The 17,189-nt window shown below is 47.5% G+C and overlaps 1 protein-coding gene across 2 annotated transcripts in view; it reads right to left on the bottom strand.

Moving 5' to 3' along the window:
- SLC35B2 (solute carrier family 35 member B2) overlaps nt 1-16,963 on the bottom strand; it is a 45,266-nt gene extending 28,303 nt beyond the window's left edge. The window contains exon 1 of one of the 2 annotated variants that reach the window (XM_077485403.1): nt 16,935-16,963. In XM_077485403.1, the coding sequence (XP_077341529.1) occupies nt 16,935-16,948 (14 nt within the window). In that variant the 5' untranslated portion in view covers nt 16,949-16,963. Of the gene's footprint in view, nt 1-7,818; nt 7,906-16,934 lie in introns of those variants that run through there. The other variant, XM_077485405.1, reaches the window with a different exon arrangement.
- Nucleotides 16,964-17,189: the final 226 nt, after the last annotated feature.

The following is a 17,189-nucleotide window of genomic DNA, read 5'->3' as shown; positions in this document are numbered from 1 at the left end:
TACGGAGGACGACTCCGAGACAGAGGAGAATACGGAGGACGACTCCGAGACAGAGGAGAATACGGAGGACGACTCCGAGACAGAGGAGAATACGGAGGACGACTCCGAGACAGAGGAGAATACGGAGGACGACTCCGAGACAGAGGAGAATACGGAGGACGACTCCGAGACAGAGGAGAATACGGAGGACGACTCCGAGACAGAGGAGAATACGGAGGACGACTCCGAGACAGAGGAGAATACGGAGGACGACTCCGAGACAGAGGAGAATACGGAGGACGACTCCGAGACAGAGGAGAATACGGAGGACGACTCCGAGACAGAGGAGAATACGGAGGACGACTCCGAGACAGAGGAGAATACGGAGGACGACTCCGAGACAGAGGAGAATACGGAGGACGACTCCGAGACAGAGGAGAATACGGAGGACGACTCCGAGACAGAGGAGAATACGGAGGACGACTCCGAGACAGAGGAGAATACGGAGGACGACTCCGAGACAGAGGAGAATACGGAGGACGACTCCGAGACAGAGGAGAATACGGAGGACGACTCCGAGACAGAGGAGAATACGGAGGACGACTCCGAGACAGAGGAGAATACGGAGGACGACTCCGAGACAGAGGAGAATACGGAGGACGACTCCGAGACAGAGGAGAATACGGAGGACGACTCCGAGACAGAGGAGAATACGGAGGACGACTCCGAGACAGAGGAGAATACGGAGGACGACTCCGAGACAGAGGAGAATACGGAGGACGACTCCGAGACAGAGGAGAATACGGAGGACGACTCCGAGACAGAGGAGAATACGGAGGACGACTCCGAGACAGAGGAGAATACGGAGGACGACTCGAGACAGAGGAGAATACGGAGGACGACTCCGAGACAGAGGAGAATACGGAGGACGACTCCGAGACAGAGGAGAATACGGAGGACGACTCCGAGACAGAGGAGAATACGGAGGACGACTCCGAGACAGAGGAGAATACGGAGGACGACTCCGAGACAGAGGAGAATACGGAGGACGACTCCGAGACAGAGGAGAATACGGAGGACGACTCCGAGACAGAGGAGAATACGGAGGACGACTCCGAGACAGAGGAGAATACGGAGGACGACTCCGATATAGAGGAGAATACGGAGGACGACTCCGATATAGAGGAGAATACGGAGGACGACTCCGATATAGAGGAGAATACGGAGGACGACTCCGATATAGAGGAGAATACGGAGGACGACTCCGATATAGAGGAGAATACGGAGGACGACTCCGAGATAGAGGAGAATACGGAGGACGACTCCGAGATAGAGGAGAATACGGAGGACGACTCCGAGATAGAGGAGAATACGGAGGACGACTCCGAGATAGAGGAGAATACGGAGGACGACTCCGATATAGAGGAGAATACGGAGACGACTCCGAGATAGAGGAGAATACGGGAGGACGACGCCGAGATAGAGGAGAATAGCGGAGGACGACTCAGAGATAGAGGAGAATACGGAGGACGACTCCGAGATAGAGGAGAATACGGAGGACGACTCCGAGATAGAGGAGAATACGGAGGACGACTCCGAGATAGAGGAGAATACGGAGGCGACTCCGAGATAGAGGAGAATACGGAGGACGACTCCGAGATAGAGGAGAATACGGAGGACGACTCCGAGATAGAGGAGAATACGGAGGACGACTCCGAGATAGAGGAGAATACGGAGGACGACTCCGAGATAGAGGAGAATACGGAGGACGACTCCGAGATAGAGGAGAATACGGAGGACGACTCCGAGATAGAGGAGAATACGGAGGACGACGCCGAGATAGAGGAGAATACGGAGGATGATGCCGACATAGGAATAGAATACAGAGGATGACTCCGATATAGAGGAGAATACGGAGGATGACTCCGAGATAGAGGAGAATACGGAGGACGACTCGAGATAGAGGAGAATACGGAGGACGACTCCGAGATAGAGGAGAATACGGAGGACGACGCCGAGATAGAGGAGAATACGGAGGATGATGCCGACATAGGAATAGAATACAGAGGATGACTCCGATATAGGAGGAGAATACAGAGGATGACATGCAAATAAAGCATCAGATATATAAACATAATATTTTTGGTGTATACGGCGCTGTGACAATAAACTTTGATCAAGCCGCCAACACAGCTTCTAGACAAAAAGCATAAACACGAAGAAAGAAAAATATATATGTGTAGCGCTATGACAAAGGAAAAAAATTGAATTATAAGTGTCACCATATAAATCTCAAATAATGAAAAACAAATTCCCTTGTGGTAAATAAACATGAAAACCACGTTTAAGCAGTTAAGTGAACATTTAAAAAGTAAATATAAGTGAAAAAATAAATAAATATTAGTCCTTCATGAACAATTCACAAAGAAATGTACAACTACTGAATTAGTCCCGAACTGTGAAATCTAATATTGAACTTGCAGGAAGAAAAAACTTTGCAGGAGGAAAAACTTTCAAAGTGTACTCTTCATACAGGCTTCACCCCCACCACCGCGAAAACGGGATTACCGGAAAACTTGGATTTAGCTAGCCATATGCCCCCCAAGTCATGTAGGCTTATATATGGAATTCAACCCGGTATATATAGATAATTCACAAACTCAGCTTGCACAGCCACATCCAATAGGCGAAAAATTCATTAATATCTGATGAGAGATGAGGTAATAATAGTCTTGTGTATAAAACCATAAAACAAAAACCCAACATAGCGCAATATTGTCTCTAAAGAATACTTTAATAAATGGGCATAAAAAGAAACTCACATTTTGAAGTTATCAAAACGACATGTATATGAACAAAAAGGTAAGCGATGTCTGCAGAGGAGTCCACCCAACGCGTTTTGACTACAAAGTCGTCATCTGGGCCCCCTAGGAGACGCACCCTCCCACGAGGGGGGTTACCTTGCAGGCACACTCCCGAGTCCAGCATTTCCTAGTCCATAGACACGAATGCTGGACTCGGCCCCGCCCCCAGCGTCAGCGGGATTTGATTGACAACAGTGTGAGCCAATGGCTGCGCTGCTATCAATATAACCAATCAAGAGCCCGTGGAACGACATAGAGGAGATTACGGAGGATGACACCGACATAGAGGAGAATACGGAGGATGACACCGACATGGAGGAGAATACGGAGGATGACACCGACATAGAGGAGATTACGGAGGATGACACCGACATGGAGGAGAATACGGAGGATGACACCGACATGGAGGAGAATACGGAGGATGACATGCAAATAAAGCATCAGCTATATAAACATCATAAACCAACTTCCCCATCATAAATCATCATACGACACCACACCATATATATACACACACACACACACACACACACACACACACACACACACTACATTGTTTAAAGTATTGGGACACCTGTCTTTACACGCACATGAAAATTTAAAAGTGACTGTAAAGACTCAATTGTTATTTAAAAAAAAAAAAAAAAACACACATTATACTTACCTCCACTGTGCAGTTCATTTTGCACAGTGTGGCCCCAAACCTCGTCTTCTGGTGTCTCCCGGTGGCTCCTCCTTGCATCAGAGAGCCCCCTAGGGGAAAAGCCCCCTACTGGGATGGGGGGGGGGGGGGGTTACCTTGCAGGCACGCTCCCGAGTCCAGCATTTGCGTCCATAGACACGAATGCTGGCCCCGTCCTGGCTCGCAGTTACTTAGTAGGTGAGGTTAAAAAAAAGACACAAGTCCATCAATTCCAACCTCTGTGTGTGATTATATGTCAGTATTACATTGTATAGCCCTGTATGTTGCGGTCGTTCAGGTGCTTATCTATCGTTTTTTAAACTATCGATGCTTACATCCCTTGTGACAGTAATAGGTGGTGACAGGTCCTCTTTATGGAGGGATCGGGGGGGGGGGGTCTAAAAGACCTCAATCCCTCCTTTGCACTTGGAAGTATTCAGATCACTGAAAACGGTGTATCTGAATACTGTATATTTTTTTTAATTCCGGTGCCATTGGCAGCCGAGTAAACAGGAAGTGACATCGTGACTAAGGGGCCAAGATCAACACTTGGAAACAACCCCCCACACCATAATCCCCCCCTCCACCAAATGATTTGGACCAGTGCACAAAGCAAGGTCCATAAAGACATGGATGAGCGAGTTTGGGGTGGAGGAACTCGCTGGCCTGCACAGAGTCCTGACCTCAACACGAAACAAACCTGTGAAATACTGGTTGGATGAGACCAAAATGGAACGCTTTGGATGCCAGAACCAGGGGCGGACTGACCATTCGGCCACTCGGGCACTGCCTGAGGGCCCCAGGCCACTAGGGGGCACTATCAGGGTTGCCAGTCTCAGTAAAACCAGGGACAGTATTGTAAAAATCTGTGTTTTTTTTTTTTTTTTTACATCTGTCTCTGAAATGTCCCTTACCGACATCCTTTTGTTCTAAAAATCCAGAGATTATAGCTGCCCCACATCTCCAGTACCTTATAGAAACATGTCTGTGTATACTGTGTGAGTGTATACTGTGTGAGTGTGTATACTCTGTGTGAGTGTGTATACTCTGTGTGAGTGTGTATACTCTGTGTGAGTGTGTATACTCTGTGTGAGTGTGTATACTCTGTGTGAGTGTGTATACTCTGTGTGAGTGTGTATACTCTGTTGTGCGATTGTATACTGTGCGATTGTATACTGTGCGATTGTATACTGTGCGATTGTATACTGTGCGATTGTATACTGTGTGTGTGTTAGTGCATACTGTATGTGTGTATACTGTGTGATATTGTATACTGTGTGTGTGTGTGTGTGTATACTGTGTTTGTGTATGTATACTGTGTGTATACTGTATACAGTGTGTGTGTGTATACGGTGTGTGATTGTATACTGTGTGGGCCCATAATCTCTGATTGCCTGGGGCCCCATTAGTTGTCGGTCTGCCCCTGGCCAGAACACACGTTTGGAGGTGAAACCAACAACGAGGTTTGGAGGTGGGAACATCTCTTTTCGAAAATTTCACTTGATTTTTAACATTCCATTTTACAATGAAAACCACATTCACCGTCTGAAATGTCGTTCGGTCGAGCAAAGTTTTCTATTACGCTCCTTCTAATTTTGCGGTTGAAAACGAATATGGATTTGACTCCACTAACAGTTAGAGAATGGAATGAATGTTCGTATAACGAGAGATTTAGAAGGAAGGTGTGTGTATGGCCGGCATGAGAGAGCGGGCTCAGGGAGTTTGTATCCAGCTGCCAGCCTATGACAAGGGAGCGCCGGCGGTCCGACCATACAGCGCCGCCCCCCTAATCCAGGCACCCCGATCTCCATGGCAGGGCGCCGGATTCATGGATTCCAATGGAGAATTTTTTTTTTATCTAGAAGCACATGATTAGAGCCTGAGGCTCCAATTGGCTTAAAAAAGGGGGAGTTGGGGCGCAGAGCACTGCAACCTACCGGGGGGGGGGGGGGTTTCGTTTAACACCCCAACAAAAAAACGAAAACAAAATGGAGCCCCCTCTCCGAGGGTCTGCCATACATTATATGATATTACAGTCCTGTCTAATAAACAGGGTTTAAGGGATTTTAAAATATATTTTCTTTAAGGGCCGGTTCACACAGCGGGCGATGCGAGGCGACACGGCTCGCCTCGCCTCGCTCCCGCAAGTCGCCCCCATTCAGTACAATGGAACCGTTCTGAGAGGAGCGACTCGAGTCACTCCGACTCAGAAAAAAGGTTCCTGTACTACTTCGGGGCGACTTCGGGGGCGACTTGCATTGACTTCTATACAGAAGTCCTCTGCAAGTCGCCGCTGAGCTCCCCGCAGGTCGCGGCGAGGTAAGTCGGAGACGCCTCGCCGCGCATCGCTGTGTGAACCGGCCCTAAATAACAATTTTGTTCTGTGATAATCTGAGCCGATACAATAATAATAATAATAACAACAATATATACATTGTATCTCTTGTGTTCTTCTCACAGCGGATTGGAGATTTTGTCCTCCAATCGTATTGCTGGATATTTGGACCCCACATAGAGAGATATTCAGGAATAAATTGTGTTTTTTAAAAATTTACATAATAAGTGAAAGATACACCCTGACCTGATCACACGGCTTCTGAGGTTTTTATCCAATTAGTCAATAATCAGCCAAAATAATTGATCATGATAATAAATGTTAATTGCAGCCCTAGAGGGGAGACACTGATATATATGGGGGAGGGGAGGCACTGATATATAATATATATATATATATATATATATATAATGTGTGTGGGGGGGGAAGACACTGATATATTGGGGGAGGGGACACACACACACACATTATATATATATATATATATATATATATATATAGGGGAGGGGAGACACTGATATATATATATATATATATGGGGGGGAGAGACACTGATATATATGGGGGGGAAGGGGAGACACTGATATATATGGGGGGGAAGGGGAGACACTGATATATATGGGGGGGAGACACTGATATATATGGGGGGGGGGAAGGGAGACACTGATATATATGGGGGGGGGAAGGGGAGACACTGATATATATGGGGGGGAGACACTGATATATGGGGGGGAGACACTGATATATATGGGGGGGAAGGGAGACACTGATATATATGGGGGGGGGGGAGACACTGATATATATGGGGGGGGGAGGGGAGACACTGATATATATGGGGGGGAGACACTGATATATATGGGGGAGACACTGATATATATGGGGGGGGGGGAGGGGAGACACTGATATATATGGGGGGGGGAAGGGGAGACACTGATATATATGGGGGGGAGACACTGATATATATGGGGGGAGACACTGATATATATGGGGGGGGAAGGGGAGACACTGATATATATGGGGGAGACACTGATATATATGGGGGGGGAAGGGGAGACACTGATATATATTGGGGGGGGGAAGGGGAGACACTGATATATATGGGGGGGAGACACTGATATATATGGGGGGGGGAAGGGGAGACACTGATATATATGGGGGGGGGAAGGGGAGACACTGATATATATGGGGGGGGAAGGGGGAGACACTGATATATATGGGGGGAGACACTGATATATATGGGGGGGGAAGGGGAGACACTGATATATATGGGGGAGGCACTGATATATATGGGGGGGAAGGGGAGACACTGATATATATGGGGGGGGGGAGGGGAGACACTGATATATATGGGGGGGAGACACTGATATATATGGGGGGAAGGGGAGACACTGATATATATGGGGGGGGGGAAGGGGAGACACTGATATATATGGGGGAGAGACACTGATATATATGGGGGGGAGAGACACTGATATATATGGGGGGGGGAGAGACACTGATATATATGGGGGGGGGGGAGACACTGATATATATGGGGGGGAAGGGAGACACTGATATATATGGGGGGGGGGGAAAGGGGGAGACACTGATATATATGGGGGGAGACACTGATATATATGGGGGGGGGGAAGGGGAGACACTGATATATATGGGGGGGGGGAAGGGGAGACACTGATATATATGGGGGGGAGACACTCATATATATGGGGGGGGAGACACTGATATGTATGGGGGGGGGGAAGGGGAGACACTGATATATATGGGGGAGACCGATATATATGGAGTGAAGGGGAGAAACTGATATATATGGGGGGGGGGGGAGACACTGATGTAGTATGGTGGGGGTCGGATGTGGGTGGGAAGGAATCGGATGACACACTGACAGTTCGATGTACAGCCGACCACACTTCGATCCCCTGCACTGCCCCCCATCCCCGGTAGGTGCTCCAAACACTCACCGTCTCCTGGTCGGGCTCTTCATGTCTGGTCTCTTCTCTCCCAGCCGGGCATCCCTCCCCTCCCCAGACCCACACCGAGACTGACACCGGCACAGCGACACCCGGGCGGCACGGAGGAGTCAGTGCGGCTGCAGCCATCAGAGTCCGAGATCACTGGGGCCCCTGGTGGCGATTTATGGCACCTAAAAGACAGACGTCCTTGTACTACACTAATACTACCCCCCATCAACTGCCCAGAAAACACCTCCCCCTCATCAACTGCCCAGAATACACCCCAACCTCCCATCAACTGCTCACAATACACCCCAGCCTCCCATCAACTGCTCACAATACACCCCAGCCTCCCATCAACTGCCCAGAATACACCCCAACCTCCCAGAATACACCCCCCATAAACTGCCCAGAATAACCCCCCCATCAACTTCCCAGAATACACCCCCCATCAACTGCCCAGAATACACCACCATCAAATGCCCAGAATACACCCCCCACCAACTGCCCAGAATACCCTCCCACCCCCACCAACTTCCCAGAATACCCCCTACACCATCAACTGCCTAGAAACCCCCCATCAACTTCCAATAATACACCTGCCACATCAATTGCCCAGTATACACACGCCCCCCCCCCCCCCCCCCATTAAACTGCCCAGAATACATCCCCATCAACTGCCCAGATTACACCCCATCAACTGCCCAGAATACAATCCCCATCAACTACCCAGAATACACTCCAAACCCCAACCAACTGCCAGAATACCCCTAACCCATCAATTGCCCAGAATACACCCCCCATTAAACTGCCCAGGATACACCTTCCATCAGCTGCCCAGAATACACCCCCCATTAAACTGCCCAGAATACACCCCCCATTAAACTGCCCAGAATACACCCCCCATTAAACTGCCCAGGATACACCTTCCATCAGCTGCCCAGAATACACCCCCATCAACTGCCCAGAATACACCCCCCCACCAACTGCCCAGAATACACTCCCACCCCCACCAACCGCGCAGAATACCCCCTACCCCATCAACTGCCTAGAATACACCCCCCATCAACTGCCTAGAATACACCCTCCCCATCAACTACCCACAATACACCCATCCATTAACTGCCCAGAATACCCCCTCCTCCCATCAACTGCCTCCCATCAACTGCCTAGAATAAACCCACAACCCCCCATCAACTGCCAAGAATACACCCCCACCCCCACCCCCACCAGTGAGAACGTGTCAGTAATCTACATTAGTGTATAGCTAGAGTAGAGACAGTTCAGATTGCATCAGTGTAGTGATGGTTGAACAAGTCTATTTGATTGCGTTACTGCCAGTTTAACACCATTTACTTCTGTGTGCATTACTGCCAGTTTAATGCCATATAGTTTTTTGTGCATTACTGACAGTTTAACGGCATATAATTCTGTGTGTGTTACTGAAAGTTTAACGCAATATAGTTTTTTGTGCATTACTGCCAGTTTAATGCCACATAGTTTTGTGCATTATTGCAAGTTTAATGCCATTTACTTCTGCGTGCGTTACTGCCAGTTTAACTCCATAGATTTTTGTGTGCGTTACTGCCAGTTTAACGCCATATAGTTCTGTGTTTTACAGCAAGTTTAATGCCATTTACTTCTGTGTGCGTCTTTTTACATTTGGCGCATTATATTGCAGTATATTGTATCAGTGGAGTGTGTCTGTGTAGTGCAAGTACTCAAATTAAAGTGCACCAAACACCACTTTATATTGATTAAAGTGCATCTACTTCTTCTTTACATTTGCTAATAAGCACCACCCCCTCCCTCCCAATAATGTCTGTGAGGACAACAAGGACAGGCAGACCTTCCCTTGGCATTGTAAGGGGGCCAGCAACAAATGTATCCAGAGGCAAAGGTGGGTGTGGTAGTCAGTCCTTAGGCAGGGCATCATTCCTCTGCTTAGTGAGTTTGCCCGTACTATCCAGCCACAGCATGCAGAGGAGGTGGTGGACTGGCTTACTAAACCTTCTTCATCCTCCTCCTCCTCCTCCTCCTCCTCTGTCACGCAAGCAGAGACAAGTGTGCAGTCCCCTGCAGTTGCCAGAGTGGATAAACCTGCCTCCTTGTCCACATCTATTCCCGTCATAGCCCCCAACATCAGCCATTGAGGAGTCAGCTGAGTTATTTGACCACAGCATCAGCCACTTGCTCCTTGATGATGCCCGGCCATTACTGGATTCAGATGTTGGTCCTGAGGTTGAGGATGAGAAGAACATGAGCCTAGAGAGAGAGGAAGGAACACTTGTAGACAAATTGGCATTCATGTTCCCCCAGCCGCAGCGTATTCCAAGTTGTCTCCTGTGGTAATGATGATGATGGAGGAGATGCAGATGATGATGATGATGATGATGATGAGGATGAGGTCACTGATGAGACTTGTGTGCCAGATAGAGCAGAGGAGGAAACTGAAGGTGAGACGGCACAACCCCAAGGAAGCCGACATCAAGAAAGAGTAGCGAGCAGCCACCCTATTCCATCACATTCTGCAGCTGTTATCTTCCGGCCCACTCCCCAAAGCTCAGCTGTCTGGGCCTTTTTCAGCACATCTGCAGCAGATCGCACTGTTGCTATCTGCAAACTGTGTCTCAGGCACATCAAACATGGCAAAAACACCAGCCATTTGGGTACCACATGACTAACAAGGCATTTAACATCCAACCACTCAGGCCGTTGGCAAGAGCACCTAAAAAGCCACACAAAAGGGGCACACATCTGTCCCTCCTCCTTACCCACTTCAGTCTGCCCCTGCTATACCGAGTCATTACCTCTCAGCAGCCTCCACTGACAGGGATGATGGTATAGTAAAGGGTATCCCAGGTCCTAGCAGCACATCTGCCAGCAGCACACCACTAGCTGTAGACGGTAGCCGGCAAATTTCTCTGCCCCAACTGCTGCAGCGAAAAAATAAAATAAAATACAGTTCCTGCCACCCACATGCCCAGCATCTAAATGCAAGCTTGTTAAAGTTGTTGGCTCTCCAACTTCGGCCTTTCAGTATGGTGGATTCTGCCCCCTTCTGTGAATTAGCACGATGTGCTGTAACACAATGGCAGGTTCCCAGTCGCTACTACTTTTCACGTAAGCCTGTTCCATCTCTCTATCATCACATGGAAGGGAATGTTCTGGCATCGTTGGACAAGGCAGTCAGCCTTAAAATCCACCTTACTGTTCACACGTGGTCCAGCAAGCATGGGCACGGACGATATATTTTGGTCACAGCACACTGGGCAACACTGCTTGCAACTCGAAAGGATGCACGATAGGGCTCGGTGCTGCAGTTTGTTGTGCCCCCAAGTCTCCATACAGCTGGTGGTGATGATGCCAGACCTGTGAGCTCTACCCCCTCCTCCTCCCCTGCCACCTCCATGCCCTCCTCTGCAGAATTGTCCTATGAACATCAGGTACCCCCTAAGCGTTCACAGGGCTATTCCGTGAGTCACGCTAAAAGGCGCCATGCAGTGCTTCAGCTGGTGTGTTTAGGGGACAGGAAACACACCAGAACAGAGATTCGTGTAGCTCTGCAGGGACAGGCCCAGAGGTTGTTCACACCATGCCAGCTGAAGCCAGGAATGGTGGTGTGCGATAATGGCACAAACCTCCTGTCCGCTCTTAGACAGGGAAAGTTGACACATGTGCCACGTCTGGCACATGTCCTCAATTTGGGGGTGCAGCGTTTCCTAAATACGTACCCAGGGTTGCAAGATGTACTAAAGCAGGCCAGAAGAGTCTGTAGCCATTTTAGGTGGTCATACATAGCCAGTGCTCGGTTGGCTGAAATTCAGCGGGAAATCCACCTGCCTGTAAACCGCCTGATTTGTGACATGCCCACCAGGTGGAACTCGACTTTGGCAATGCTGTAGTGGCTATACATGCAGCAGAGGGCCGTCAACGAGTACCTACACGACAGGCTAAGGCCGCCTTGGCTTTTTTACCCCACGCCAATGGCTGATCATTAAGGATGAATGCAATGTATTGTCACCATTTGAGGAGGCCACAAGGATGGTGAGCCGTGACAGTGCATGCATCAGTGATACAATCCCTGTTGTGTTCCTTATGGAGTAAACTCTGTGTGGCATTATGGACAGGGCACTGGAGGCAGAGCAGCAGGAGGAAGAGGAGGTCTTCCTTTCCTCTCAAAGCCCACTTTATCCAGACACCGTCATTCCTATGTCAGAAAACACACAGGAGGAGGGAGAGAGAGAGGTGGAGGATGAGGAGGAGGATTCTGGTTCTTCATAGGCATTCGAAGAGGAGGAAGACATGTGTCAATCTGTAAGTGATGACTTTCCAACCCCAGGACCCTTGGGAGTAGTATGTGGCTGGGAGGAGGAAGTTCCAGATGCTGTCATCCCGAGTGACCCCGTGGAGTCTGATTCTCAAGCCTCGGCAAATTTGAGGCGCATGGGCAACCTCATGCTTCATAGACTGTGAAAGGACCCAAGAATACGTGGCATAAAGGAGAAGGATGATTACTGGTTGGCAACCCTCCTTGACCACCGTTATAAGGGGAAGGTCTCAGAACTCATCCCGTCCCCTCAGAGAGTGAAGAAGATAAAATCTATTGAGGACACGTTAAAGAGGATTTTTTTTAAACATTTTTCCTGACTCCAGTAGGTCATGGAAAACGTAGTTTTGCGTATTCTGTTGGTCAAGAGAGGAGCGTTGGAGAAGGCGTCCGCCTAAGTGAGGCATTTCGGAATTTGTTTAGTCCTCGCCGTTCAGGGCTGTCAGCTCCTACATCCCATGAGCAGCATCTGCATCACATGGTGGACGATTACCCCAGGGCCAAAACATAGATGGAGAGCTTTCCAGCTGACGATCCACTGACTTACTGGGTCATGAGGATAGACCACTGGCCAGAACTTGCCCAGTATACTATTGAGTTGTTGGGCTGCCCTGCATCCAGCGTGCTTTCCGAACGGGCATTCAGGTTTCGTTACTGATCATAGAATGTGTCTGTCCACAGACTCAGTGGACCATTTGACTTTCATAAAAATGAATCAGTCCTGGATTAGCAGCAATGAAGCCACTCATGCAGATGTCACTGATGAAGTCTTTTTGGGATCTGGAATCTCTTCAGGACTTTGAGGCTGCCTAGCTTTGATCATTCATCTGGAAAAATGTTTTTGGTATAGGTTTCATGGGCACAATTAACACCCAAAGACCAATTTTTCAGCCCCTGTTTGACAGGTGCATATCATTGCAATTTGTTTTCCTTCATCAAGAGCATCTCTATAGGGTTACGGGACACCCAAAGAGTCAGAGACCAATTTTTCTGCACCTGTTTGATAGGTGCAAATCTATGCAATTTTTTACAATGATATGCAAAGTCAAATTGACACCAGAATGTATCCAAAAAAATCTCTCATCTTGTTCTCAGTGCACTACATTGTGGCCTCATCATACATACTGTCTCCCCAGCTGTTGCTGAGCAAAATAAAGGCAGCTTGCAGGGAAAATGTCATTTTTTGGGCCGTCACATGTCCCTGAAGGCAGGACCCAGATCCCTATAACCATTGTATGCCCAATTACTTGCATATAAGCCTTTAAATTGGGCACTTTTGATTTTTGACGTTCGGGTCCCATTGACTTTAATGGGGTTCATTAATCGGGTCCGTACTTTTGCAATATTCCAAAGTTCTCGTGCGAAACGAACAGGCGTCCGTTCGACCCATGCCTATGCTTTGACGCGTCCACTGCTCTACTGACACCATCCACTGCCTTACTGGCACCAACCTCTACCCTACTGATACATCCACTGCCCTACTGACATCGTCCTACTGACACATCCACTGCTCTACTGACACCGTCCTACTGGCAAATCCACTGCTCTACTGATACCATCCACTGCCCTACTGACACTGTCCACTGCCCTACTGACCTACTGACACCATCCACTGGAAGGTAGGCTTAGACCTACCTTCCTTTCCAAGGTGGTCTCTGCATTTTACCTTAATCATGACATTGTCCTTCCCTCTTTGTGCCCATCTCCAGTCCTTCAGAGGAACATTTCTCTTTACTGTTGAGTATATCTCTCTGACATTTGTTCATTCCCCAAGACAAATTATTTTTTTGTCTTTCCACATGAGCTGGGAAGGGCACTTTGGCTTCTAGTTCCAGCATTTCTGGGTGGCTCAGACAGACCATTGTGTAAGCTTAAGGTCAAAGGGTCAGCCCCCCCCCCCCCTTTCAGTCATAGCCCACTCCACCAGGGCCATGAGTGCCTCTTAGGTTTTTTCGGCACTAGGCCTGTTTCTCGGGTTTTCAAAGGGTTTTACCAGGCGGACGTTTCTGAATCTTCTTAAGTCAACTTCAGGCATAAGGTTCTTCAAGTGGACCTTTAAAGTGGAAGGAAACTCCCCTATCGTTTTCAGCCAAGGAAGCTGCCATCTTTGCCTATGTTTAATCTTCAACTGCTATGGTGCTGCACATGTGATTCGTTATGACATCAGCCATTGGATGGTTTGATAGTTTGGCTGAAAGCACAGCCAATGTGCAGTTAGCATTCCCGGCATGCCTTTTTTTTTTAAACTGTTTAAATCGATGGGTTTACTTCCACTTTAAGCTGCAAGCTGTTCTTGTTCTTTGTAGGTCTGCTGTTTTATTCTTTGTATGAGGACTTGCTGGTGCCTAGGCTCACTTCTCTTTTTGGCCAAATTTCCTCCCTAGATTCCCTGCCCGAGTCTATTGTAGAAGCAGTTATTGTGTTGGTACCCATACCTGGGCAAGGAATCCTGAAGATTGTGCCTCCTCTAGGCCAATCTCCTTGCTCAATGTTGATGCAAAAATGTTGGCTAACATTCTTGGTACTCGTCCTCGAAGACCTTGTTTAGGTTGACCAGACTGAATATATGTCCGGGAAGGGCACTGACATAAATATCCGGCAACTATTTCTCAACCTACTCTCTACTTCCCATACCAATGGTGGCACAAGAATCATTGCCTCCTTAGATGCTGAGAAGGTGTTTGGCTCTGTTGAGTGGGGATTCCTTTGGGTGGTGATGTGGAGATTTGGTTATGGAGCTGGATTCTTCAAGTGGTTGGCTAAGCTCTATTGAGCACCCCATACTCATATACTTACGAATGACAAGGTCTCTGGGTCCATCCCCTTGACAGGACTTAGACTTGGCAGGGTTGCCCCCTGTCTCCCTCCCTCTTTGCTTTGGCATTGGAACCTTTGGCCATTTTGATTACACCGCATCTATCCAAATGCCCTTAAAGTGGGAGTCCGCCGGGAGTTCCGCCGTTTTTTTTTTTTTGCAGCTGCTGACTTTTAAAATAATGACACTTACCCGCCCAGCGCGCCCGCGATGTCCGCACCCAAAGCCGATCTCTCGATCGGCTCTCGGGTGCTGCCGCCGCCATCTTGGGTATGGGAATCAGGAAGTGGAGCCTTTCAGCTTCATTTCCCGGTTCCCTACTGCGCATGTGCGAGTCGCGCTGCGCAATAAGGATAGTCCCCGCTGTCTCTGGGATCCGTGTGTTTCCCAGCAGGCAGCGGGGGACTTTCGGAAAGGGGCATAGATTATGCGGAAAGGGGCGTACCTTCTGCAGAATCTACGCCGGAAGTGGGTGCAGATACCTGTACTGTACAGGTACCTGCACCCCCCTCCCCCCTGAAAGGTGCCAATTGTGGCGCTGGAGGGGGGGAGGATTCCAACGAGCGGAAGGTCCACTTTAGGGTGGACCTCCGCTTTAATAGGAACACATTCTATTTTACTTGTCATGTGAATTCACACTCTTAAATTGCATCAGAAAACACACATGTGTGACCACACCTTTAGTATTATTTACCTAAGTATATCGGAAACACACCTTAATATGCATATTATTATTATACAGGATTTATATAGCGCCAACAGTTTATGTAATGCTCTACAATATAATCTAAATAAATCAGGAACATACCTAAGTATTTATACCCAAGTATATCAGGGACATACCTGAGTATCTATACCCAAATATATTAGGAACATACCTTACTATCTATACCCAAATATATCAGGAACATACCTTAGTATTCATAAACAAGTATAGTAGGAACATACCTTAGTATCCATACCCAAGTATATCAGGAACATACCTGAATATCTATACCCAAGTATATCAGGAACATACCTTAATATCTCTAAACACGTGTAGTAGGAACAAACCTTAGTATGCATATCCAAGTACAGCAGGAACATACCTTAGTATCCATACCCAAGTATATTAGGAACATATTGGAGTATATATACCAAAGTATATCAGGAACATACCTTAGTATCCATACCCAAGTATGCCAGGATTATACCTTATTATCTATACACAAGTATAGCAGGAACATACCTAAGTATCCATAAACAAGTATTATAGGAACATACCTTAGTATACATACCCAAGTATATCAGGAATGTACTTGAGTATCCATACACAAGTAGATCAGGAACTTAGCTGAGTATCTATACCCAAGTATATCAGGAACATACCTTAGTATCCATAAACAAGTATAGTAGGAACATACCTGAGTATACTGTACATACTTAAGTATATCAGGAACATATTTTAGTATCCAAACCCAAGTATATTAGGAACATACTTTAGTATCTATAACCAAGTATATCAGGAACATATATGAGTATCCATACCCAAATATATCTGGAACATAACTGAGTATCTATACCCAAGTATATCAGGAATATACGGGAGTATCCATACCCATGTACATCAAGAACATATCTGAGTATCTATACCCAAGTATATCAGGAACATACCTTATCTATAAACCAGTAGATGACTAACATAAATGAATATTCATACCCACGTGTATCAGGAATATTCTGTTTATATAGTATATATCTCAGTATATCATGAACATACTTCAGTATTTACACTCCAGCATATGAGGGAAATGTCACAGTATTTATACCCCTGGTATATTAGGAACCTATTCCAATATTTATACGCCAGTATATCAGGACCATAAACCAGTATTTATACCCATTATATTTGGAAAATACCACACTATTAGGGCTTAGGTTAACCCTTGGCCTGAGGAACCCCGAAGGTGCCAGGTTGGAGGATTCTACACCTGTACTCACCGCAAGGTCACCATGTCACCCAGGCACACCGGTAAGGTCATACAATCCTGGCTGCTGTCCTATCTAAATACACAGATAAGACGTGGATCTCTCCGTGTCACACCTCCAGGACTTCAGCCAGCAGAATAGCCCGCTTTCAATCCAGGGCAATTCTGAACACCTATAGGCGTATCTCTTCTGTGAGTAATGATAGGCTCCAAATACTGATTATCTCCTGGCTTTAATGCGGAACTAAACAAACTCGTTTAACGGTTT

This window comes from Lithobates pipiens, unplaced genomic scaffold (assembly GCF_037356315.1).
Source record: "Lithobates pipiens isolate NorthernLeopardFrog02 unplaced genomic scaffold, aLitPip1_a1.2 Scaffold_18, whole genome shotgun sequence".
NCBI lineage: Eukaryota > Metazoa > Chordata > Amphibia > Anura > Ranidae > Lithobates > Lithobates pipiens.
This window is presented reverse-complemented; position numbering and strand designations above follow the sequence as displayed.